The 26,983-nt window shown below is 35.9% G+C and overlaps 1 protein-coding gene across 1 annotated transcript in view; it reads right to left on the bottom strand.

Annotated features, from left to right (window-relative positions):
• Window positions 1-26,983, bottom strand: part of LOC127567693 (receptor-type tyrosine-protein phosphatase F-like) — a 335,950-nt gene that overhangs the window by 61,788 nt on the left and 247,179 nt on the right. The window contains exons 18-22 of the mRNA XM_052010633.1: window positions 25,492-25,582; window positions 22,963-23,172; window positions 19,910-20,064; window positions 17,595-17,707; window positions 4,602-4,699 (exon numbers count right to left, since the gene is read on the bottom strand). Coding sequence (XP_051866593.1) covers window positions 4,602-4,699; window positions 17,595-17,707; window positions 19,910-20,064; window positions 22,963-23,172; window positions 25,492-25,582 — 667 coding nt within the window. The remainder of the gene's footprint in view (window positions 1-4,601; window positions 4,700-17,594; window positions 17,708-19,909; window positions 20,065-22,962; window positions 23,173-25,491; window positions 25,583-26,983) is intronic.

Below are 26,983 nucleotides of genomic sequence, written 5' to 3'. Positions count from 1 at the left end.
CATCCGAATCGTGGTCGTCCACACAAATACCTGTTTCCTTCTACAGGTCAGCAATAAAGTGAACTCCACCGGATTACTTCCAACTTCCATACATGGATTTCAGTGGCAGACACAGTTATCGTTTCTCATCCATCGATAGAGAAAACTAGCAGGCTGGTGTCTCTCTCCCTTCTCTCTCTCTCTCCTTCTTCTTCTGACTTCTTCAAAAACGTCATTACGTCCTTTATTTTCTATTGACGTAAGCACGCCCCACACACACATACTCTCTATCTTAAAGGGACATTCACTGAGTCCGTAACACAATCTTCCCATTAATTGTAATACTTCAAATTTTATCTTTAAGTATCATCTCTGAACTCTTTCCATTAAATATGCAAACCCCAATTTATAGGCAATTACCATTTAGATTAGTAACAGACCATTTTATGTATTTGGGTGTTAACATTACCAAGAAGCATAAGGACCTGTTTAAAGTTAACTTGTTAGCTCTAATTGATCATGTTAAACAATTATTTACGAAATGGTCCCCATTATCTCTATCATTGATAGGTCAAATTAATGCAGTTAAGATGAATATTTTACCAAAATTTCTATATCTATTTCAGGCGATTCCAACTTTCATCCTGAAATCTTTTCTTGACACTATTGATTATAAAATCCTTTCATATATATGGCAGAATAAAAACCCAAGGTTAAGTAAGAAATATTTACAAAAATTAAAAAAGGATGGTGGCATGGCTTTGCCTAACCTTAGATTGTATTACTGGCCAATTAATATCAGATATTTAATTTTTTGGGCACAAGGTTTAGATGTAATTCAATGTCCCAAATGGGTATACCTTGAGTATGAATCAGTGCAAGGATTTTCATTAGTTTCTATTTTAGGATCCTCACTCCCTTTTGCACTTACTAAATTGAGTAAATAATACGAATATGGTTTCAATTCTGTAAATTCTTTGGATTGAATAAATATAACTTATCATGCCCCATTCAATCTAATTTTTTCTTTCAACCATCCAGAATCGACTTAGCTTTTTCTTTATGGAAAATGAAGGGAATAACATGTTCCGTGATTTATTCATTGATAACTGTTTTTTATCTTTTGAACAGTTGTCTAATAAATACAATTTGCCTAGATCACTATTTTTTCGATACTTACAGATTAGAAATTTTTTAAAAGTTACTATGCCTTCTTTTCCGACTCCATATAAAATTGAAATTACGGAAAAAATTTTAGGCTTTAATCCCTATCAGAAGGGCTTGATAGCAATAATTTATGATCTAATTATGAAAATACGTCCAGAGACACTTGATAAAATTAAGAATGAATGGGAAAGAGAACTCCAGATACTTTTACCCACAGAGACATGGAAGAAAATTCTTCAATTAGTTAATACATCTTCAATGTGTGCCAGACACTCTTTGATACAATTTAAGGTTGTTCACAGGACCCACATGTCGAAGGACAAGTTAGCTCGTTTTTAATCACCATATAAATCCTATATGTGATAGATGTAATTCGGAGGTGGCTTCCCTGACATATACGTTTTGGTCCTGTCCTTTTTTGGAAAAATATTGGAAAGACATTTTTAACAATATTTCAACTGTATTGAGTATTGATTTACAACCTCATCCAATCACTGCAATTTTTGGGCTACCAATGATGGAATCTGGCCACTTATCTGCTGCTGCTTGTCATATGATTGCCTTTGTTACATTAATGGCCAAGCGATCCATTTTGTTTAAATGGAAGGATCGAATACCTCCCACTACTTTTCAATGGTTTTCTCAAACTATATCATGTTTAAACTTAGAAAAAATTAGGAGTGGCACTGTTGATTCTTCGCTTAAATTTGAGGAAGTTTGGAGTCCATTCATTCAATATTTTCATATGATATAGATCCCTTTTCAATAATCTTTGAACTTAGAGGAGCGGAGTTGATGACATAATAATGCTCTTTGTTCATCGAGAAATATCAGTCCAGTTTTCTTTTCTTTTGAAATTTTTTTTTTAGTTTGTTTCATTTTATTACTTATAATTTTTTTTTGATTTGGTTTTTTTTAATATAATAAATCTTTTTCCTTCTTTTTTTGATTTTTTTTTGTAATATATTCGTTTACCAAGAAACCGTGGAGCCTAGGATATATTTTTTATTCTTTATGTCCATATATGTCATGATTGTCCTCCCGATCTCTGTATTACGTGTATACTTACTGATGTTATATTTACTAATCTATACTAATTTGAAAATTAATAAAAAGATTGAAAAAGAAAAAAAAATAAAAAGAGAAAAAAAAATCATCTGTTTTCTGTAATCAGCCTTGTTCTCACTTGTGTTGTCAATCTCATGTCAAATAGTATCCAGATAGATTAAACTGGTCATACTTCTTTGCCCCCAGCCCTCACAATGAGACGCAGGAAATGATACCAGCTCAGCCCCTGTATTGGACACCTAAAAATCCGAGGAGGGAAAGCGACCCCATTGTTACATCTGCCATTTCCAAACACTACTGCAAACATATTCTGCAATTTCAAGCTGGAGGATATGAAATTTGTTTGTCTAACTCCAAAAATAATAGAGTTGATTTGCTTTACTCAATCAGCTTTCACTGAAACCATGCTTTTTAAAGGGTATTTTTATCCTTACCTTGGCTAAAAAAAAGGTCAGAGACTTGCCCCCAACACCCCAAAGACTTTCCATCATCATCTACAAGGCACAATTCAGTAGCATGATGGCTACTGTTCACTTGCCCTGATGAGTGAAGCTTTAACACTCAACTCTATACAGGAAAACAGCCGGTTTGATTGCCACCCCATCAAGCACCCTAAGCATTCATTCCCTCCTCCACTGGCACACTATTGCCACTGAGCGTACTATTATAAATGCTCTGCAGTTAATCATCTAGACTTCTCCAAAAGCAGCTCCCATATCTGCAGCCTCTACAGCCAAGAAGGATAAGGGCTCAGGCACATTGGAACAACACAACTTGCAGGTTCCCCACCAAGTTGCACATCATTGTGACTAGGAAATGCACTGACATTCCTTCGTCTTGCTGGGTCCAAACCCTGGATATTTCTACCCAACAGCATTATGTGAGTAATTTCTTCAGAAGGATGACAGTGAATGAAGGTGGGAAAAATGAATAAAAAGACCACTGCTGCATACAGCTTTGAATTACTTTCTCCAGTGGTTGCCATCCACCAATAGTTTAAATTCTCATCCAGTGTTCAAATTCCACTTTGGCTTCCCTTCCAGTTTCTGTAATCATATCCTGTAACTTGGTCCTTCTGCAATTCTGACACTTAATGTATCCCATATTCCTCTTGCCCTACTATAGCCAACCAATTTTTTTCAGCTATGAGGCCCTGAAGAATTTTCTCCCTAACTCATCGCACTTCTCTTGATAATCCAAATCATTGACCAATTTTTCAGTGATGTCAAAAGATTTCCATTTTTGGCTCAATGTTAATTCTGAAGCCTTTTGGTATATTTTCTCATTTTAAAGGCAGAATATTACTGCAGGTTATTTTTGTTGCCACCACACTGTTGCACAATGCACTTTTGAACTGTACAGTTATTTGACCTGGATAATTATTTTGCAATTGAGTTTAAATAATTCTATATATAACTGTGACCACAATACTTCTATGACAGTAAATAAATTATTAAATCTCAGGAGCAGTTTTGGTTGCCGTAGTAATAATTGCTGTTGAAGCTTTAAGGGTGTTAAAATACAAATGCACTTCAAACACAATTATGGAATATCAAACTTGTAAAAGTTAAGTACTTTTTTTATATATATAAAGGATCATATACATCTCCTCAAGTTTCAGAAAGCACATGCATCTCAGAGTGCAATATGTTGGTATTTTGAATTGCAGCTCTACCCCTCAGTTCACTCTGCCAATCCCACATGGGTATTTCATGGGAATTAAACAATCGCAGGTCAGGCAGAATCAGGTGGAACGAGACACAGAATTAATATTTCATGTTGAAACCCTTTGAGAGAATTTCTGACAAAGGGTCTGTGGCCTGAATTTACTGTTGTTAACTCTGTAGTTAACTCTGTTTCTCTTTCCACAGATGCTGCCTGATCTGCTGAATATTTCCTGCACTTTATTTTTTCAGATCTGCAATATTTCGATTTTGAATTGAACAAATTCTGTTTAGTGGCAATAAGTTAATCCAATGTGTTCTATTTAGTAAACTCAACATCAATACATTTCAAATTGCTCTGCCACTTACCTTTATTTCACAGTGTAACCAAGAAATGAAGTACCCTGTATTTATGCTATTATTATGGCACAAGCCAAAGTCCTTTAAAATAAATACTTGCCATGAGAAAAATAAAATCAAGTTATAAACATGATTTGTATATTGAGGTTCTTGGATGTGCTATTTTAATGTTGCCACATACTTGAAAATCTAAGGTAGGTGTTTCTGATTTAGGAATTTCTGAATTGGAAGATGCGTGCAAAGAAATAAACGTGCATTACTAAATGATAATCCCCAGTACTTTCATGGACACAAGCATGCTCATTTTGCAAAAGCAAAAGACTGACTGGATACATTCTATGTATCATCTTAGGTTCAACCTACCTCATACTCCTGTGAGAACTTCAAATTATCATTGGCCTTTAACCTTTCAATGTTGTCAGCAAGGTCAGTGACAGGAATTGGTGGATGATCTCTCATGCCTAACCAAATAAAAACCAGAAAGTCGGTAAGATGATATGACATTTTTAAAACAAATAAAATGGAATAAGTATTAAAAGCACATATGTATATGTATGTAAAAAGGTATGTGTGATTTTACCAAAACATGGAGTTACAATATCACATGCGCCAAAATTTGTGGATTTTTTTTTATATAAGTAAAACTGCATGGTTGAAACTGTTCTCTAGCGAACATGCTCAGATGCAACAGTCACTGATCACATGGCACAAAGTTTTTAAGCAGCCCATATGTGGTTACGTACAGAAAAGTGATGACAAAGGCAGATTTGAATGAGAAAGACAGCAAAGGCTGTTAAAATGCAGCAACCCCTTTTTCTCACCTACACAAGATGAGTTTATAACCAAATCCATAGTGAATGTTTCTGTTTCGAGAGGGAGAGAGAATAATCAATCTTGCAGGAGTATTCAAAAGAATTTTCTCCTGACTTTTTGATATTTCAAAGGAATCACTCAGTGAAGTTGCTTGTGGGCCGAGGGGAATGGAGAAAGAGATTTATATTTTTTCTTTGCTTCATGTTTTCATATTCCTTGGTCATTATTGTAAACATGAGACACTAGAATAAAGACTTCCTCTGCAGAACTCCACATTCTGTTTAGTAATTTTCTCCTACATGGTGTCACTTATTACAAAGATAATTTAATTTACTTTAAAGTGGGAAATATCACTTTCAATGGTACCGATTTGATTTATATCAGCTTTTGAGAAGAAGGTAAAAAGAGACAGCTAGAAACAATTTTCAAATCTATTGACTGCAACTTAAATAAAATGTTTAAAGTGTCAGGAATCAGAAGCAAGTTAGTTACTTTATTCTGTGTTCATTATAACTCTAGAAATCCAAGTTAGTTACTTTATTCTGTGTTTATTATAACTCTAGAAATCCCTAAGACCACAAACTTATCTATTATCAATATTGCTATCTGTACATCTGTTTAAGTTAAATTTGGAAGGCATCCTTGAGGGGGATTGTCACCTATCAGATAGTAATGTGAATAAAGAAGGTTTTAACATATTTTTGATTTGCTTAAATGATTCAATTAATCATCTAGCTCAAGTTATTTGGAACATAAAAGAATGAATGGTGTGAGGCTTGAATGCCTTTGGAATAAATGAAAAAAAAATGCAAAAGAATCTTTAAAATTAGAACTAAGTTGCAACATTAATTATAAATGTGACATAAGGGCAGAATATTAACACTGCACCAATATATTAGCAAAGAATTATTTTGAAAGTATTTTGTAAGTGTATTAGCTTCCCCAGACTCTTGGGTATAACTCTTTAAGCAGCCATTTATTGGTCAGCACACTGATGGCAGAAGGTCATCTTAATTGAGACTATGTAATTATCAAAAGGCGAAAATGCTCAATTTGTCAGATTGGAACTGAGATTGGTTTTTTTAAGCAAAGATGACCCTAATGACATACTGAAAAGATGCAATTCTTAAATGGATGCTTCGATAAAAAGTTTTTTTCAACATAAGTCTTACACTTATTTATTTTAAAACACACCCACTCAGCACTACTTTTTAAATCTTTATTCAATATTCACAACCATTCTGAACATGCTCTTGATTAAATTAACACCATTGCTGATTGCTTTTCACTCACAATTTCATTGCAACTACATCTGTGTGTAGTTCTTTTGTCTCTCAACCTGCATCATAAAATATTTTCTAATTTAAAGAATATAACTGGAAGAATAATACAAAACTATCAGTTGAGTTTTTACATTCCCTAGAGGATTAACCAAAGAATAACTGGTTTAAATACCACAATTCAAAATGTAAATTGCTGTTCACTGAAAAAAATCATAATTTTACTTTTTCATTAGGAATACATAAATCTACTTTTATAAGAAATGAAAAAGCTCTACTGACAATTTTATATTACAGTGATATTCTTTAAATTAAGACATGTTTGAAAAAATGGAACAGCCCATTTAGTTAAGCAGTAGAAAAAGGTTATCCACTTTTACATTTTACAATTTTGTTTTAAAGTTGTCTTAAGAATGAGTTTTTCCAGGCAAAGATATTTTATTAAGTTTGGACTTCTTTTCTAGGCCATGGACATGCTTTCTACTTGTAATAACATGCAGTGATTTTTTTAAAGAATAAATACAGGTGTGGGGAAGGGTAAAATACTAGGAACTTACTGTTTTATGATAGTTAAGATGGACAGCCATTGGCCCCATGAAGTAAGCCTCTCGCAGCAGATATTCAGTACAGAATATAAACACAGCTTGAGATTTGGCTACTGATGTGCTTGCCAAAATATTTTTCAAAACATCTTTGGATAGGTTAGTTTACAAAATACTGCATATATTTGTTTTTTTTATTTAAATAGAATGTGAATATATAACCTTAATTGAGGCTGTGTAGATAACAAAGGGGATACTGCTCAATTAGTCAGGTTGAAGTTGAGATTAGCTTTTTTGAGCAAAAATAACCTTCATGGCACAGCAAGAGGAAATGTACAGAAAAAAAGTGCAGAAGAGACACAGGACAATTAAACTAACTTGAGTTGTTTGGGCAACTGGGGACACTTGGACCTGTGGGAAGAAAATGGCGTAGAAATTTTGTTTTATAAGGGAAGAAAACGGTGAAGAAATTTTGTTTTATAAGGGAAGAAAACATATTAGCATAAACCAGAGGAAAAGCGATCAGGGTCAACGTTAAATACGTGAAAAAAAAGTTATACTCTCAGGGGGTTCAAATACCACTTAAGTATTTCCTCCAGTGAGAAGCTCTCTTTTTGAATTGGAATACTTCCATCACGTGAAGATTGAGAACTCAAAGTGAGCCTTTCAGAACAGTAGATTAGCTGTTCAGTTCGTTAAATTTACTGTACAAGTTCTGCCTCATTCAAGTAATGGGCAAGAAAATACACTTCCTGTCTTATTTGATACCATTTGTCCCTTATTACTGGAATTGCGCCTGTTGTTGTTATTCAGTTCCAATTTTCTATTTGAACCCCTGAGAATACTAAGAGCATCCACATAAGTAAAAAAGCCGAACAAGAAATAAACATAATAAGGACACAATTTTGCTTTGATATCGTTATTTCATAGTTGTGTAAAATCGGTCCTGTTTCAACATGAAAAATTCCATCTAATCCACAATGATCACATGGACTCTACGAACACATAACCTCACGTTGTTCTGTTGAGAGGTTGATGCGAGGACATGGGGCCAGAAAAGGGACAAACACACGTATACCTTGGCATATTACTGCAAAATCTTTTTTCATCCCGCAAACACGTGTTTATACCAACCTGGGTCAATCATAAACTTGAGGAAAATTACTGCTCATCGAGAATTATTTTTGTGGCCAAGTCATAAAATAATAGTGTCATTAGGCAAGTTGGTCAGTGAAATAGAATCCTGCAGCTAGAGGGCACATTTTATGATATTGTTTTTAAGTAAATGATTTAGTCATTATCATAGAATACTTCTGTTGATCTATTTACCTGATGCACTTATTAGTTTTTTAGTTCAATTTTAAACTTAAAGGCCAGTATTCAAATTGGAAATCATTCTGACCCCATTCTTTGAAAACATTTCCAAATTTCTGCTCATATTGTCCTAGTATATCTTGTGACTGTTTTAGCACTGCAGTGGTGTTTTCCACCAGTAACTCCTTAAGCATCCACCTATTTCCCTTCGTGTTTACCATCTTTCTCAGCTGCCCAACTTGTATTTTGCTTTAGTATATAGTGGTATGCTGACTATTCCTTTCTTTCCTAAATCCATTGCTATCGATTAAGCATTTACACATTGAAACATATGATTTGTGCACTGTTGCAATTGTCTATCTTTGAGATAATGGTGGTGAAGTCCAAATTTGTTGCTTTATAACAGATATTGCTCATGTCAACCAAATAATTTATTAACTGTTCACATGAGACCTTTGGAACAATTAAAATGAAAGATCCAGGTTGGAGGTGAAGTACTAGTGAAACTTTAATTTGAACAGGATAATTACATAGCACTATGCTAATTTTAACTGGTATCATGCTTATTTGCTAATTTCACTGCATAATGCTAATTTCACCTGTTATTGCTCTCATTTGCAAGACGATTATCTCTGATTGCCAATTATGCAGTCTTTCAGACTGTTGAAATATTTCTTTTAATTACCATCCCGTGGTTTCATGCTGTGACAATTTTTTTTAATATCAAGACCCATTCTTAGCTGTTGGTTATATATCATAATAAATACATATTGATATAAAGGAAACAATTTCCACATCTTTGCACCATTCATCTAATTTTGTTTCTTAATGGCCTTGGAACCGATTGCATCTTTTCAAGAGGCAAGGTGGTTAAACTTGTTGGAAGTATTCTCTTTTTACCTCCAATATTTTAAACGCAAGTCATTTTACGTCTGGGACTACTTTTTGATTTGATTCCAGACAAAGGGAATGAAGCCTGCTTCTCTGTAATGGGAGGATTTGAATAACTATATGCAATTCTTATCGTGGCCCTCTTATTTTCATAGAATGTCACACCATATCACTGCCAATCCGGCCAGTAATGTAGAGTTATGTACAAATAATCCCATACTCCTGCTCCACTTCCATGGTCTGTAAAAAATTCATTTTTCAATTTGTCACCTTTTTTGAAAAAAAGAAAAATTGGCTTGCAATTAATACTGGAAATGATGGGGATAGCCCAGGTACTTTGAATCCATAGACTGAAAAGAACATCCGTGAATGAAACAAGTAGCATATTGGTGGAGAAAGAAGAAACATTTCTCAGAAGTCTAAGCTTACTTTCTCACACATATTCTGACATTCTAGGTTAAATTCAGTTGGAATGAAGTGAATCAACATGACTGAAAACTGATTTATGTCTTACCTGTGGCCAATATCATGAATTTCACACAAATTAGTTCATGTACCTTTAAACTGGTTACATTAAGTATATTTTCTTGTCTTCTCTTTCATTCTTTTGCAAAACTGTTTAGATTTATTCCACTGATCAACTTTAGTCTATTCAAATTATTTTAGGCACTTTTAACATGCATTTATTTTACATGCAGAGCAGCGGATGTGCAAGTGAAAATATATTCAATTCAGATGCTTGATTGATTAGATCAATAAGCTATTGAAAATATGACAAACAGAAGGATTTTAAAAACAAAAAAGTCAAGAAAAATTATTCAATTGCCTTAAACTCTGTACACAAGAAAATAGGAACAAGGGCAGGGCATTAGGCCCTTCAAGCCATTTAATATGATCATGGCTAATCTATGCTGGCATCAACTCCTCTACGCCACTTCTACATACCCCTTTATTCCTCAATCTATCAAATATTTATCTGCTTCACTTTAAATACTTCAAATGATTCAGCTTCCACCACCCATCAGGGCAGAGAATTCCAGAGACTCACCACCCTCTTTGAGAAGAAATTTCTACATACCTCAGTCTTAAATAGATTTTCCTTATCTTGCAGTTACGTCCCCTTCCACAAGTGAATACATCTCAACATCTACCCTATCAAGAACTCTTAGGATCTTATATGTTTGAATAACATCAGCCTTCATTCTTCTAAACTCCAAGAAATACAAGTCAAAACTATTTAGCCTCTCTTTGTAGGACAATCAATGGTACAAGTGGTAATAAAACAAAAGGGTACTGGTATTTTCTAATGTTATAAATTTGGGTCCAATAACACTTCTAATTACAAAAGTTATAATTGTATTGTTAGATTCTTCTCAAAGGAAAATAAATTTGTATGCCCAAATATAAGTGTTGTAAATCTCTAGGTTTACACGGTACATCAAAATAGCCCTTATATCTTACGGCTACACTTTCCAAATATTTTTCAAATACAATGCTCCTTTCATGATACTACTACCTTTGAAACAAACAATGCACAATAGGATTGTTGTTCCCCACCCTATTCCAGTGAAGAAACTGTCAAATTACAGAAGTGCATGTTGACAGAGAGGTGAATAACACATGATAGCTTAAATCAGAACATGAAAGGTATCTTTGTTAACTTGGCAAAATGCTTTACAATGGGAAAAATACAAATGAAATACATTTTAAGCTTACCTTCTGTTACATAACTAGGCAAATCAAGAGTGTCAAGGGAAAAGGTGAGTGCAGTGGCCATTACTAAGGAGAAGGTGTTGGGGAGCTGAAAAGCCTGAAGGTGGATAAATCACCTGGACCAGATGGACTACACCTCAGAGTTCTGAAAGACATAGCTGAAGAGATTGTGGAGGCATTAGTAGTGACCTTTCAGGGATCACTGGAGTTGGGGAGGGTCCCAGACAACTGGAAACTTACAAATGTGACACCCCTGTTTAAGAAGGGATGGAGGCAAAAGACAGGAAATTATAGGCTGCTTAGCTTGACCTCAGTGGTTGGTAAGATTTTAGACTCCATTATTAAGGATGAAATTTTGGAATACTTGGAAGTACATGACAAAATAGGGCAAAATCAGAATGGTTTCGTTAAGGGGAGATCTTGCCTGACAAATCTGTTAGAATTCTTTGAGGAGATAACAAGCAGGTTAGACAAAGAAAAATAAGTGGATGTTATTTACTTGGATTTTCAGTGCTGCACAGGAGGCTGCCAAACAAGGTAAGAGCCCATAGTGTTTGAAGCAAGGTACCAGCATGGATAGGAGATTGGCTGGAGAAACAAAAGACTGCAGATGCTGGAATCTAGATGAAAAACACTGTGATGCTGGAGGAAGTCAGCAGGCCAAGCAGTGGAGAAAAGCAGGTAGTCAATGTTTCGGGTCAGGACCCTTCTTCAGGACTGAAGATAAGAAAAGGGGAAGCCCAATATATAGGAGGGAAAAGCAGAGCAATGATAGGTGGACAAAAGAGGGAAGGCAGGGTGGGCACAAGGTGGTGATAGGTAGATGCAGGTAAGAGATAGGCAGGTGTGGGTGAGGAGGGGAGAGCAGATCCACAGAGAGATGGGTCGGGGGGGTAGAAAAAAGAGATAGGCTAAGAAAGGGAAGAAGAGAAGAAGCATGGTGGGGGTGGGTTGTGGGGAACTGGGGTGGGAATTAAAGTGGGAGAATTCAATGTTCATGCCATTAGGCTGCAAGGTTCCAAGATGGAGAATAAGGTGTTTTTTCTCCAGTTTGTACTTGGAATTCTCCTGGCAGTGGAGGAGGCTGAGGACTGACGTATCAGTGATAGTGTGGGAGGGGGAGTTGAAGTGACTGGCAATGGGGAGATGCAGATCACGGTTACGGACAGAGCGCAGATGTTCTGTGAAATGGTCACCTAGTCTGTGTTTGGTCTCACCAATGTAGAGGAGGCCACACTTGGAGCACCGAATGAAGTAGATGATATTAAGGGAGGTGCAGGTGAATCTCCGTCTCACCTTAAAGGACTGTTTGGGTCCTCAGAAGATTGGCTGACTGGCAGAAGTCAGATAGTGGGGATAAAGGGGTCCTTTTAAGCATGTCTGCCAGTGACTAGTGGAGTTCTACAGGGATCAGTGTTGGGACCGCAACTTTTCATTTTATACATTAATGATCTGGCTGAAGGAACTGATGGCATGGTGGCCAAGTTTGCAGATGATACCAAGATAGGTGGAGGGACAGGTGGTGTCATGGAGGCAGCAAGTCTGCAGAAGGATTTGAACAGGTTGGGAGAGTGGGCAAAGAAGTGGCAGATGGAATACTGGAATATAGTGTAGGGAGCTGTGAGGTTATGCACTTTGGTAGGAAGAATAAAGGTGTAGAATATTTTCTAAACGCGAAAAGAATTCAGAAATCAGAGCTGCAAAGGGACTTGGGAGTCCTAGTTCGGGACTCCCTTAAGGTTAATGAGCAGGTTGAATTAGTAGTAAAGAACGCAAATGCAAGGTTGGCATTCATTTTGAGAGGACTAGAACATAAAAGCAAGAATGTACTGCTGAGGCTCTATAAGGCATTGGTCAGACTGCATTTGAGCAAATTTGGGCGCTATATCTAAGGAAAGACATGCTGGCCCTGGAGCGTGTCCAGAGGTTGTTCACAAGAATGATCCTAGGAATGAAAGGCTTGACATATGAGGAGTTTTTGATGTCTCTGGGCCTGTACTCAATGGATTTCAGAAGGATGAAGGGGGGCATCTCATTGAATCCTACCTGATACTGAAAGGCCTGGATAGAGTGGATGTAGAGAGGATGTTTCCATTACTAGGAGAGTCTAGGATCTGAGGGCACAGCCTCAGAATAAAGGGACATCTCTTTAAAAGAGAGATGAGGAAGAATTTCTTCAGTGAATTTGTTGCCACAGGGGTTATGGAAGCCAAGTCATTGGGTGTATTTAAGGCAGATAGGTTCTTGATTGGTAATGGGGTTAAGGGTTACGGGGAGAAGGTAGGTGAATGGTGTTGAAAGAAAAATCAGCTATGATTGAATGGTGGAACAGACTTGATGGGCTGAGTGGCCTAATTCTGCTTCTATATCTTATGGTCTAATTTATTTGTACTGATGATTAGATATTAGTGTGGTCAACTAAAATATCACAAATATTCCTTTTAGCACCATCCATTCCAAAATAAGTAAATACCATTGTTGAAGATAAGCAATGTAGATCTAAAATCAAAGCAGTCTGATTTTCCTGGCTGAAGATGACAATTTAGTGAGGCAAGAGCAGAGAATTAATTGGTGGTCAGTTAGTTTGACTCATTCTTTGGCAGGAAAATATATTCAGTTAATGTGCCCAAATGTACAAAACATAAAAAAAGTTCTACCAAATGAACATGGAAACTAAATTGCAAAAAAGGATAGGGAATTTTCTAGCCTAGAACATTTCGACACAGTAAGTGTAGACCAGCATAGTTCCTTTGTACAATTTAGTGAACATCTCACAAACAGTCAAAACCAAACACACATCATGTATCTGTAGATTTTGTTAAGAAATGTAATAGCCCTCAAAACTAATTTCCAATCTAAGCATTTCAAACACACAGATTAATGTTTAAAGCTGTAACCTGGTATATGCTGACAAATACAGAATGATTTTAAATAATGTGCTTATGAATGCCAACAGAAAACATAATATTCTTAAGTATAGGTGCTGCCAACCTCCACTTCACTAGAAATGCGGAAGAAGCCACACAGGAACTACTTCAAGAAATCTTTAATTGCTTTCATTGCAGCAGAAGTGCACAAAGAAAATACTTGGAACTCGGTAACAAAGTATTTGGTAAACAGAAAAAAAAAGAAATAGCTATTTGCCAATTCATAGCTCAGATAGTACAAACAAAGAACTATTGGATGCTTTGATTACAAAAAGCTTTTGTCTGAGATCCCACATTGCCTTCAATTCTACTACTCTGTAAGCAAATGAATACTAGATTTAACATTTCGATATTTTTGAGGGGGCATCAACTTCATTGTTAACAGATCAATTTTAAGACACAGCTGTCAACGCAAAACAGTCTACAAGATCTTATTAATAAAGGCCACACAGGCTATGCAGTACTAAGAACTGAACAACTATGGATCAACCCCTGGACTGCCAAAGTGCAAGAGATTTATTGCTTGTAAACATGGTCAACTACCACTTTTGAACAAAGTATTATTTCTGTTTTGAAACAATATAACCATTGAACACAAGTCCATGTTAAACTGTAGCACATCCTGAGTTCAATTCAGACCCTTAAAATGAAATATGAAAATAACGTGATCCATACCCACAACTGCCAATAAAGTGAACATAGAATGGTACAGCACAGGAACAGGCCCTTTGGCCCACAATGTCTGTGCCAACTATAATTCCGATTTAAACTAATTCCTGCATATGGTCTATGTCCCTCCATCCCCTGCAAGTTTGTATGCCTACTTAAGTACTTCTTAAATTTCACTACCATATCTGCTTCCACCATCTCCCCTAGCAGTATGTTCCAGGCACCTACCACATTCTCTGTGTAAAAGATTTGCCTCACAGATCTCCTTTAAACTTTCCCCCTCTCACCTTAAATCTATGCCCTCTCGTATTTGACATTTCCACCCTGGGAAAAAGGCTCTAGATATACTATCTATGGATCTCATAATTTTATTAGGTTACCTCTCAGTCTCTGACATTCCAGAGAAATCAATCCAAGAATGTTCTCAATTCAAGCTAATACTCTCTAATCCAGGCAACATCCTGGTGAAGCTCTTCTGCACCCTCTCCAAAGCCTCCATATCCTTCCTGTAATGTGACGACCAGAACTGCACACAATACTCCAGATGCGGCCTAACCAAAGTTATATAGAGCTGCAGTGTGACTTGCCAACTTTTATACTCAACACCTGAATGATGAAGGCAAGTATGCTGTTTGCCTTCTCTACCACTCTATCTACTTGTATTGCCACTTCAGGGAGAATTTTTGTTCTTGGATGTGAAATATAGAGATATTAAGCAGAAGCACTGCACACGCCTTCTGGTCATTCTCTGGAGTCATCTCAAGAGTGCAGTTGGGATAGGTCAGGAAATCAGATCACTTAGCTGTTTATTGCCTGGGAATAATGTGACATACAAACATACAAAGATAACTAATAGTTCAGAATGAAGGAAAAATACTTTAAAAGTCCTGATGATGGGCTTCTGTAACTGATAAGGTATCCTCCAGCCTTGTTAGCAACTTCATCCACAAAAGTGTGCTATTTAGAAAGGTACAGGAATCAAACTTACAAGGTGGGGATAATGGGGAGACCACAAAACTTTAAACTATTCTTTGAAATATTCATTGGAACAAAGTGGCAGAATTTAAACCTGACATGAAGACTTTTGTATCTTTAGAAATCCCAGACAACTGAATTGCCTTATTTGTTCAAAATGCTTGTTTTTCACAGCTTCTCACCCATCTTAAAAGGATTTATTTGTTTAAATATTTGGCGCAACCTCTTGAAGTCACTTGTTTCATAACCCAGAAGCAATTCTGACTACATGATTTTGAGTCACCGTGGTCACAACGACCATATTAAAAATAAGTTCATTTAGGATTATTAAAAATTGAGATAATTAGGATTACTAATTATTCCGACAATTAGGATTATTCACTATTGTGATTTTGAGGTACAGGAATATGATTTGTTTTGGGATATATAGTTTTAGGTTCAATATTTTCTGCAGCCTATTATTACTCCATCCTTTTACCGTAAGGGGCGTCTGGTTTCCTCTCACATAAGCCAGTTGGTAATTGGCTACAGTAAATTACTTGGTGCAAATGGGTGCTGGAAGAATGAGTGTAGATTTGATGGGCAAGTGAAGATAATAGGTTACTGGGAAATAAGTGGGAGAATGAAATTGCTCTAAGAGCTGGCATGGACTCGATGAACAGAATTTAATTCCTTCTACACTGTCAGAAAGTATAAGAAATATGAAAATATGTGAACAACTTAGTTTAAAGTGAGTGAGTTGTATTTGAGCGTGACAGTGAGAAGTATTTTACTTTGTGAAAGTTTATTGTGTTTTTAGTATTCTAAATTATGTCTTACAATACTTTATCTTCCTCACACTGCACTGTCAGCATTTCTAAGTATTACTATGAATGTAACGTTTCTTTTTAGATAACAATTAATAATTAAGCCTTTTAGATGATAGGTCAGTCTCATCAAGCTTTACTTGAATTCACATTTGAAAAATACTGAAATACCAAAATTTCTTATCTTCTTTAGTAAGAGCTTTCTTTCCAGAAAAACAGATGGGCATCACCTAATATTATTATATGACCCAAAGTGTGCTGAGGTTGCCTTATTGCGTACATTTACCTATACACACATTCGTTCAGATTCTTAGTTTGAGTACATTTACATGTATAAAGATTAATTCATTAACAAAGTTCAGTGCTGGACTTAGATTTGTTTCATGTTTTATTCTCCCTGCAAATAAATTACAACATGTGTAAGTAGTACCTATATAAATTAGTTCTCAGGTACCAGACATTTTTACATTATTGTGAGTTACACGCTATAATGGAAGAACTTTGAAGCAATAGATACGAGGTTAGAATTTTTAAACAGACACCTTTGTTTAAAAGGTGTTTTAGAAGATATTCTGAAAACTAGGATCTTCCAAAAGAAACATCAATTATCAGAAATAAAAAGAGAAAATGCTGGACATACTCAAATAGTCAGGCAGCATATGTGGAGGGGAAAAACATAGCAAGCGTTTCAGGTCACTGACTTTTCATCAGTCACTGTTGAGATTTCCAGGATTTTCTGTTTTCAGATTTCCAACAGCTGCATTTGACTGATTTTTGATCAATACTCAAGTACTATTTAAGGTTTGTTAAATTTGAAGAGGAAATTTGTCATATGTGTAACATGATATAAATTCTATTCAAATTTACAAAAGTTACTCAGAATTTTGAGGGATAAAGCTGTTCCATGTGAAATAAAATGAGTAGTAAGAGTGGTCTACTTGCTCCATCTGGTTACCTCTGCTGTAATGAGGACAGCTACAGTACATATTCCAGCTTCCTGTAATGATAATCTTACAACCAACTATGCCCTTGTCTGGTTTTCTCTTCTTTAGCTTAATGGTACAAAGACAAATTGATCCCCATCAGAACAATTGCTTTGTTTGTAATCATTTCTTTGCCTGCATGGTTTAGTACAAGTTGTGTTGAACATGAGACCATTTATCTACAAGCCTTAGTAAAAGGAACGTTTTTGAGATGAACATAAAATATAAATTCACCACTGCTAGTAGGAAATGACAGATTTCATTAAGTACAGGAATTATAACGGAAAGTAAACAAATAAGACATCTTTTAATGATTGGTAGTAAATCATTTTACATGGCTTAGCTCAGTAATACAAATAACAAAGAACATTTTAATTGGGATTTTAACAGCATGTACATAGACTTAAAGAAAATCCAAGAATGACCTTCAAGCTCATGTTTACCTGGAGTCTGGTAGTTTAATCGTCTCATTTCCACAGGATCTGAAGAATGTGCCAGCAATGGGTCTTTTCCACCAGGAACATCATCTTTTGCAGATGGCGAACTTGCTCGTTTCCTGAACCAACCAAATGTCATTATTATCTAGAACAGCAGAGATTTTCTCAAACTACCATTGACTCATAATATTGCAATCTACAGACAGAAAGGTTTTTGCTGCTGTGTTTCTGTCAACTAAGCTACGTGAATAAATTATTTTAGAAAACTTCCCTTTGGTCAAAATATCAAATGCCAGGTAATTCCTGGCCTCATCGTTTGCATACCATATATGTCTGAAGGCACAAGGGCATTTCACAAGTCTGCTATATTCATAAAAGTGATTATTTCATTTGTGACCCTTCATTAGACATTCTGATGAAACATTCTGACATGGAAGTTTCGCTTGAAATATTGTCTTTTATTCATTCAGCTGCAGATGGACCTGCAGTTACTATGAAGTTTCTTTTGTATTTAATTAATAATGAAACCAGAACCAGTTATACTCGCAGGCTTCACTGCCTTTTGATACAAATATTAGAGCTTAACAAACTTGTTTAAGAAACTGAATCAAAATTGTTACCATCATCTTTTCGTATTTGTCAAGTTTCTCACTGTACAAACTGCTCTGTAAGCTGACTTTTTGGACATTTCTGTAAAGTGCTAAAGATCAGCAGGGCTGGGGTTGATGGCTGCAGTGCACCTTGCACTCCAATGTGTTTGCCAAATAAATTTAGGCTTAATAGAATTTGCCATTTGTTTTTCATGTATGTTCACAGCTTATTAAACTATAAGCAATGACATTTTTAAAAAGTATATTATGGATGAAATAAATTGGGTTGTAGAACTTGAATTGATTTTTCTTTTATTACTGATGTTGGTAAAAGCTAAATGTATTTTAAACACAGAGAAAAGTGTTTTCCTAAAACTGAATTTCCTGAAAGGGGAGCGGGAAGGTGAAGCTGGTGTGGTATGGAGAATGCAACATAAACACTGATTTTTACAGTGTAGCATTTACAACTCCAAAAAAAAATCAAATTTTCTACAAAACAGTTTATCACTTTCTTGCAAATCAACTGGTCACAGACAGTGGAACATCAGTTCCTGCTCCAATTCCCCATACCAAACTTGCCATTCTCAGCAAAGAAACACAATTACTTTCAAAACATCTTCAAAGAAAGAAATGAAAAGTTTGACAATGTTTGACCTAAGAGGCTAAAAAGCAGATCTTCTGCTTGTCTTCTTTGGTAGATATGCAAGAACAAATGTGAATATTGCAACCAAGTTCATTTTAAGGCAACACTACACATAGTGCGAGTCCTACCTTTCCTGTTTACTGTATCCACAAGATGGCAAAAAAAAGAGGAAAAAATATCAGTGAATGATTACTCCTTACTTCAACTGAAAAAGGTAAACATTATATACTCCCTCTGCCTCCCTCAAACAGATAGATTCTCATGACAGGGTCAGAATTTGCATCCACTTTCTGGAGATGCTGCCACATTCTCGGACTTATAATTCTACCTCTCTTGGTTCTCCTTTTATTGTCACTTTAGCAGTTCTTTTTGCGGTCCTATAGATTGCACTACTATCTCAATGCCATTCTGCTGTTTTGTGCTTGTTGCTTAACTTATTGCAGTATTTATTATTACCACATATACTGTTTACTCTGTAAGCTTCATGCAGACAAGCAATTTCATTGCACCCTCGTGTATATGACAATAAACTAATCTGAATCTGAACTTAGTTGCTGCAAGACATTACAGATACTGCAAAAATTAAAAATATATAGCTTGTAGTGACATTCCCAAGGCAACAAGCTTGAATCATAGCCTAACAATCATTACTCTGTATTTTCAGCACTGAAATAGCCACTCAGAAAAAACAGAACTAATTCTGTATCTCAGTCAATTTTCAAACTGAGCACCCTTTATATTTTTGTTTCACTTTTTGGCCTGTTAACTAGATAAACCACATTCCAGAAACATTGTGGCCTTCAAAGCCCTTCAATTCAAAGTGATACATATGTATATCAGCAAGTCTAAAAACCATTAAGATAATCATGTCTTCCTGTCTGAAAGTTAGTGAAGAATCAAAGAATCTCATTTGTAAATTAAAATTGAAAAATATTTCTAGTAGATTCCTGGTTGGAGCTTTCACTTAATTTATAGTTTGATCTAATATTCAAGCTACTGCCCATGAGAGATTCCACTATAAAGCTAAATTATCTCAGCATCCATCCTGATGACACAGGACTCTTCAAATAATTTTGACATTATCTCACCTTTTGAACAGAAGAATAGCAATGACAATGATGATAATTAACACAACAGCAAGTACTGGTCCCATCACCCACAACATCTCAGGATCATCTGGTGTATTTGGCGAAGCAGTTACCTCCACCAGAATTGTATCAGAGTAGGGACTGGCGGCGTACATCTGCGCAGCAGAGAAAAAAAGACATTACTGTATTAAATCATCTGACTTGTCTCTTTGAGCTATCGTTTACTTATTCTCAGCTTCATGAGTGAAATGTGTGCCCCCATTCCACTTAAATAAAAGGGAAACCAGTAACATTAAAAGTTTTTATAAATATATTTTTTTAAAAATTGTCCATTCTCAAAGGCAAAAATTTGTACTAGGGTATGATTTCACAAACTATTAATAAAGTATTTCTGAAAATTCAATATGGTGAGTGCAAGTAACCTTTTTGTGTGTACATGAAAGGAAAAAGTCCTAACATACTTTCAAGAGAGATCAGTGGGTAAAAGTCAGCACTGGGGAGTCAGGCAGATCATTGCTCTAAAAGGCAATGTAGCCTCAATAGTTACTACAGCTAATGGGTATGTTATGTGCAGTCGAATGAAAGGGTTCATAAAGTGGTACAGCAATTGGACAAGATAATTGTTGACAAGGACAAACAGTCAGACTGGTAAATTATTAAGGTCATGATATTTTGAAAAACATTCCATAGCAAGAAAGGTATTGTTCTTTGAAAGCATGCATCGTAAAGACCTCAAAGCTACCAAGGGCAAAAATCTGCCAGACTCCCCAGTGCTGGTGTAGACCTACTGACCTCTCACTTAGGTATGTTAGGATATTTCTCCCTCATTTACCTGCAAATAGTTGGAGGCTCTGATTAATTAAGTAATGTTCTTTTCACCTTTTCTCAAATCTACATAAATTTGATCAAGGCACTGAATGATCTTAGCTAAAATTAGGATTCAAATCATAATTCTTTCTTAATTACAAAGAAAATAGGAATTCATGTATTGGAGATACACCAAAAGACAAAAAAACTCACTGACAATACTGAAATATTAACAATAATTCCCTAGGTGGCAGTTGCTCCATCTGACGCGCAATCTAGGTAAATAGTAGGTGATTTTGCTTAGATTCAAAATCACTAGATTTTTATGAGGCATTTCTAAGCAAGGAATTAAGCCACTCATAATAATCAACAATTTCTCACACTGCCAAATTACTTCAAGGTTTGTGGAAATTTCAAAACCCATCAACTGATTTAACATTTCCCTTATATATAAACCTCAAGAGCCTAGTAAATCCATTTTCCTTGTCATTACTTCACACTACAAAACTAATTGCCTGTGCAAGATGGTCTCCCCTGAAATATGACTACATTAAACTGTAATTCAATACAGGGGGAATGTTTTTTCTTGCTGTCAGATAAATTTAGTGTCCAATTTTTCCTTGGTGCTGTGTGACCCTACACTGAGTGCATTCTGGGCAGATGAATAATGAATAGTTTGACCAGTCTTAATGAGCCATTACAGGAAAATGAGCTTAGAGCTGAATGTCAACCTGGTAAGAATTTTAGTGGAAAATTACTACCTAGATGTCTACATAAATGCTTTGTATGAGTGCTTATCAGACAACATTTTCAACTGCAGCAGGTATAACTTTGTAAATGTTAATATAAATCAAAACACTATTGTCTTATTGTAATAGTTCATAAGTGATTACTCAACATCTTTGCTACATGCTTTAGTAAATTCTGAAAATTTACCATGCTGATACTGTTTGCTGACAACTCAACATTTTTCAATTTTCCAATACTATAAATCATAGAAAAAAATTACAAAATAATTCTGGCAATTCTGACCATATACATAAACTACACAACCATGTTGCCCAAGGAAAAACACATAGCTTAATAAATGAAAGCATGATCCTGAAAAGTAAAATATTGTCAACATACATTAGGATGATATAATCATGAGGTTCAGTGCCACTTGTCCAAGTACCAGGCTTGCATCTTGCTTTCACGTCTTGTGGCATGCCCACAACTGCAATTACCTTTTATGCCTATGCCCCTGTCAACATTCTGCTGGCCTCCCTTGTGCTTTCAGAAGGCCTTTTCCACTGTTTCCAAATGTCTCTGATTCTCTGGTGACCAGAGACATTTAGAGACAGTTGAAATATATTTAAATAATTACACAACTTAAAAATATTATCAAAAAAATTAAGAATTAAATTAAAACCATATACAACTTAAAGCAAATTAATGAAGTTCAGCACCATATAGGAACTACCCTGGATTTGCTGCTGAGACAAGTGGTGTAACAAGAGGCTTGACCTGCCTGCATCTGATCTCCCATATGTTCTGCACTGCTACATTGACATGCACACTTGAGCTAGTTGCTGCTTCTGTATAGAATCACTGGCTAGACATCTGAGTGTTCTGACCCACTTTTAAAAGTAGAATAATCCAATTCCAGAATTTCATTTAAGCAGCACAGGGCAGTGAAAATATTATAGAAGCAAACATTATTCTGATAATTAAGTTATTCACTTAAGCTAAAGATTTACTCCATTCTTTAGAAGTTAACAAAATGGTTCCGAGAAGGATGTGTGAGGACAATGCTCCTCGAAAAGGGGATGAATAGGGGGACTGAACAATTATAGATAGAAGAATAACTGTAGTAACCATAGCTAACAGATTAGCAGGTTCCTTAATAATTTTAATTTAGATTAAGAGTTTTGTTAGGAAATAGCATGTTTACTTTCATTCCAAAAAATGATTGGAGGTCACCACACTTAGTACATGGCACACATAGTTTTATGTAGGTCCATGTCATTATATCATGTTAAAGCATAAGTCCAGGTTTTAGGAAATTAAAGATGGATAACTTAATTTCGTCTGCAACTGAAACAAATTGAAAAGGACACAAAGTTTGGAATGGATTAACTTACACAACAGTGGGGATTTATTCAGTAATAAAATTTCATTTCACGTGACAGAAGTTATTTAAGATGAATTCATCAGGAAGCATTTTGAAATTTTGAAAAAAATTCCCAAGTGATATATATACTTACTGCATCCTTTTCCTCAAGAGCTGCCAAAACAAAGCACAAGTAACTATGGTTGGGAGAGAGTGGTTTGTTGTAAAATCCTCCATAGTTCCGCTCATCTCCAAGTGTGAATGTGTCTGGTAGTTTCTGCAGCTGGGCAGCAATGTATGGCTTTAGCCTCTCTGACTGCCGTCGACGTCGGATGCCATGCTGCTGGCTTATCCTGTCAAACAACTAAACATACACATACAAATGCAGTTTAGAAATTTTTCAGTTTTAGGTACTATTCTACTTAAAGTCACAATATAAGACTGCACAGATTACCTTGTGCTTCATTACACAAGTATACTATTACTTCCCCAGGGCATCTCAGACTACTTAAGAAGTGGCCCTGGAAATAGTGGATGCATTGGAAGTCATTTTCCAATATTCTTTGGATTCCAGGTCAGTTCCAATGCACTGGACGGAGGCTAATGTATCGCCACTATTTAAAAAGGAGGGATAGAGAAAATAGGGAACTATAGACGGATTAGCCTGACATGGATAATGGGGCAAATAGGTGAGTCCATTGTTAAAGATGTAACAGCAGAGTATTTGGAAAACAGTGACAAGATCAGTCTTTGCATGGATTTAAGAAAATCACGCTTGACAAATTTACTAGAATTTCTTCAGGAAGCGTTGATGAAGAAGAACCAGTGAATCTGGTATATCTGAACTTCGAAATGTTAGCATACGAAATCAAAGCACATGGATTTGGGGACAATGCTTTGATATGGATAGAGAATTGGTTGGCAGACAGCAAACAAAGAACAGGAATAAATAGGTCTTTTTCTAAGTGGCAGGCAATGATAATCGGAGCACCACAGTGTTCAATGTGCTTGGACCACAGTTATTTGTGATATATGGTAATGATTTAGATGAAGAAGTTAAGTGTATTACCTCCAAGCTTGCAAGCATGACAAAGCTGGCAGTGATCATGTGCTGTGAGGAGAATGCAGGGAGGCTGCAGTGTGAATAGAATGGAAGATGCAGCACGATATAGATAAAAATGAAGTTTTTAGTGGCAAAAACAGGAAAGGCAGAATATTATCACCTGAAAATGTCTTCCTGCCATTGTTCAGGATCTTGCAAGACCTCAACTTGAGTAGTGTGTGCTGTTTTGGTCTCCTTATCTGAGCAAGAACATTTTTGCTTTGAAGGGACTGCAGTGAATGTTCACCAAACTAATTCTTTGGATGGCAGGAATTATGTCATGAAGAGAGGTCGGGATGATTGGGCTTATATTTCACTGGAGCTTATGAAAATAAAAGGGACCTCATTAAAACTTATACAATTTGGATGGAACGAGCTAGACTAGATACAGGAATGATAGTCTTAATGCTGGAAAGTCTAGAACCAGGGGTCACAACCCAAGGATATGCCAGTTAGGGCTGAGATGATGACAAATGTCTTCACCCAAAGTGTGATGACACTGTGGAATTTTCTACCACAGCAGGCAATTTAGGCGAAAGCATTAAATATATTCAAGGAGGAGGAGTTAAGTGTTCTCCACATAATTCCTACTATGGCTGAGGAAAAACAAGCAGACAAATGTCTTCCCACAGATAAGGATGATATATGTTGGATAGAAAATCCAAATACTTGGACATGTTTCTAGAGTCAGTTATTGCCAAATATTATCCACCATTCTGGTCATCTAGGGAGAAAATCTAAAGAATGAAAATATGTACTGATCATTCAAGAATACAATTTTGCACACTGAGGCCAACTAATAATCTCAGTTAGCAAATTGGACCTTGAAGACAATTTTTTCAATATGGTTCTGTATTCCATAACATACCATTCCAAAACATTCCATAACTAACCAGAATGTGTGGCTGATGATCAGCATGGACTTGGTGGGCCAAAGGACCGGTCTCTGTGTTGTAATGCACTATGACTCTATCTGACAAAAACTGGTTCTAGCATGAATCTGTGATCAAAGTCTACTGAACCAGCACTGACCATAAACAGGTTCACAGGTACCGAAGAAATATTGCATAAAATATAAAAAAACAATGAAATACTTTCCAATGCTATTCACATTCATAAAACTTGAACAAGACCAGAAAGTGTGCAAATGAATGATTTATCCACAAGGTAGTTACGCTATGCAGTTAAGAGCTTCTTCCACACCTAAAGTGAGATTTAGCAGGACAGGATTGTGGCTGTCCAGTCTCCCAAATGTAGATTGATCATCCTATTTTTATTTAACTGCCAAAGACTGAAGAATTTTAGACTGCACTGCTGAGGTTCAGAAATGATTTTCATAATAGATGTCATCTGTATGTAAATAAGTAATCTGTTATCCATATTTTGATGGTATGAAGTGGTAAAGGTTGAGGAAAAGTGAAGTTAAGAGTAAAACAAAGCATTTGTTGTATTAATTATAAAGCATATGCCTTTGACTCTCATTGTAAGATCAAATGGTAGTGAAACTGACTAATTATTAAATGACAGAACATCACAAATGTATCAAATAGAGGTAAAATGGTTTTGGACACAAAGCCTTACATCATCGAGGTCCATCTCCTCAGGATTTTGCAACTTCTCTGCAACTGAACGTGCAATCCTATCTAGTGGTACCACTACAATAAAATACCACCTGAAAGAGAGATTAAATAGTTAAAATAAAAAAAGAAAATAGCCAAATTCTAAAAGCAAATGCAAAAGCTGATTTTTCACTTCACTGGTTGACAGAAGCGGTGCAGACAGGAGCAATAGGGCAACATTTTACATTGACAAATTCAGGCATGGGAGGAACATATGTCCCAGAAAATTGAAGGCCTAATTTGTATGTCAACACCACATTCTAATGATGCAACTGGGGTATGTGACCCACTTTAGCTGTAGGCATCATGAAGGCCCACATAATCTGAAAATTTATATGACACTATTTTGAACATCACTTAGATCTACCAGCTTCAATGCACTGAGGTCCCCTGTAATATATCTTAAAATAAAAAGTGAGATTGGATGTACGAAATTTGCTGGGCAATTTCAAACCAAAGTATATACAAATTTAAAATCTGGAGATATATCCACAATTAGGATATTTAATAATCAATTCCGTAATTAGAATACTTAATAATCAATTAATCATCTGTACGCATTTTTAATAAGGAAAGCATATTGGTTCTGCAAGTTACGGTGATACCCACATCACAAAAATCAGTGGTGGTGGGGGAGGAGGATTGGTGTCGGTCAGTTAAACTACTCATACTGGTTCCTTCATTAGTCCTCAACCCCTATCATAAGGTTGCTTGGATTCCTTAGAAGAAAAATGCAGACCATCAGGTGCATGCATATCACCACAGAGGCTATGCTGCACAATTCAATACTACAAACAAAAAAACCTTCATTGCTAATTTCATGTTGCAGTTATGCCTTTGTGGACTTTAGATGTTTTTTCTTATTCCAAGAAAGATTTAGGTGATCTAAAGCTTACACATGTTCCTTGTTGTTCCCATCCATCGAAATGAATGGAATTGTTGAACTTGCACACGAGCTAACCTGGTTTAAGTACAGTGGACAGATTTTCTAGCAGAACTTCTGGGAAACCAAATAGGGCTGTGTTCTACTGCATGTTTAAATGCAATTGGAATGATAGCCATCAGGACCAACATTCACCAAGGCAATCCCTAGAACTGTTTAGACTATCATTCCCAAAAAGTTGTGACAACCATATGTAAATGAGGAAATGATTCATTAATAAAATTATCATGTACCTAACATATACTTCTCAAACAATAATCCAAAAGCAAAATACTGTAAATGCTGGAATCTGAAATAAAAGCAACAAATGGAAATACTCAGCAGGTCAGGCAACATCTGTAGAGAGAAAGAAACAATGTTTTTGTTTAATGCTCTCTGTGCAGATGCTACCTGAAATGGTGGATATTTTTCAAACATTTTCTGATTTTATTTTCTATATAGCTTATCTGGTTTACAAAACAATTCTTAAGATCTGGGTTAGTAAATTCAGGCAAGTTTCACAAATGCAGTG

The sequence above is a fragment of the Pristis pectinata genome, chromosome 3, assembly GCF_009764475.1.
Source record: "Pristis pectinata isolate sPriPec2 chromosome 3, sPriPec2.1.pri, whole genome shotgun sequence".
Lineage (NCBI taxonomy): Eukaryota > Metazoa > Chordata > Chondrichthyes > Rhinopristiformes > Pristidae > Pristis > Pristis pectinata.
Note: the sequence above shows the minus strand (reverse complement) of the source record. Positions and strands in the feature narration are given on the sequence as shown.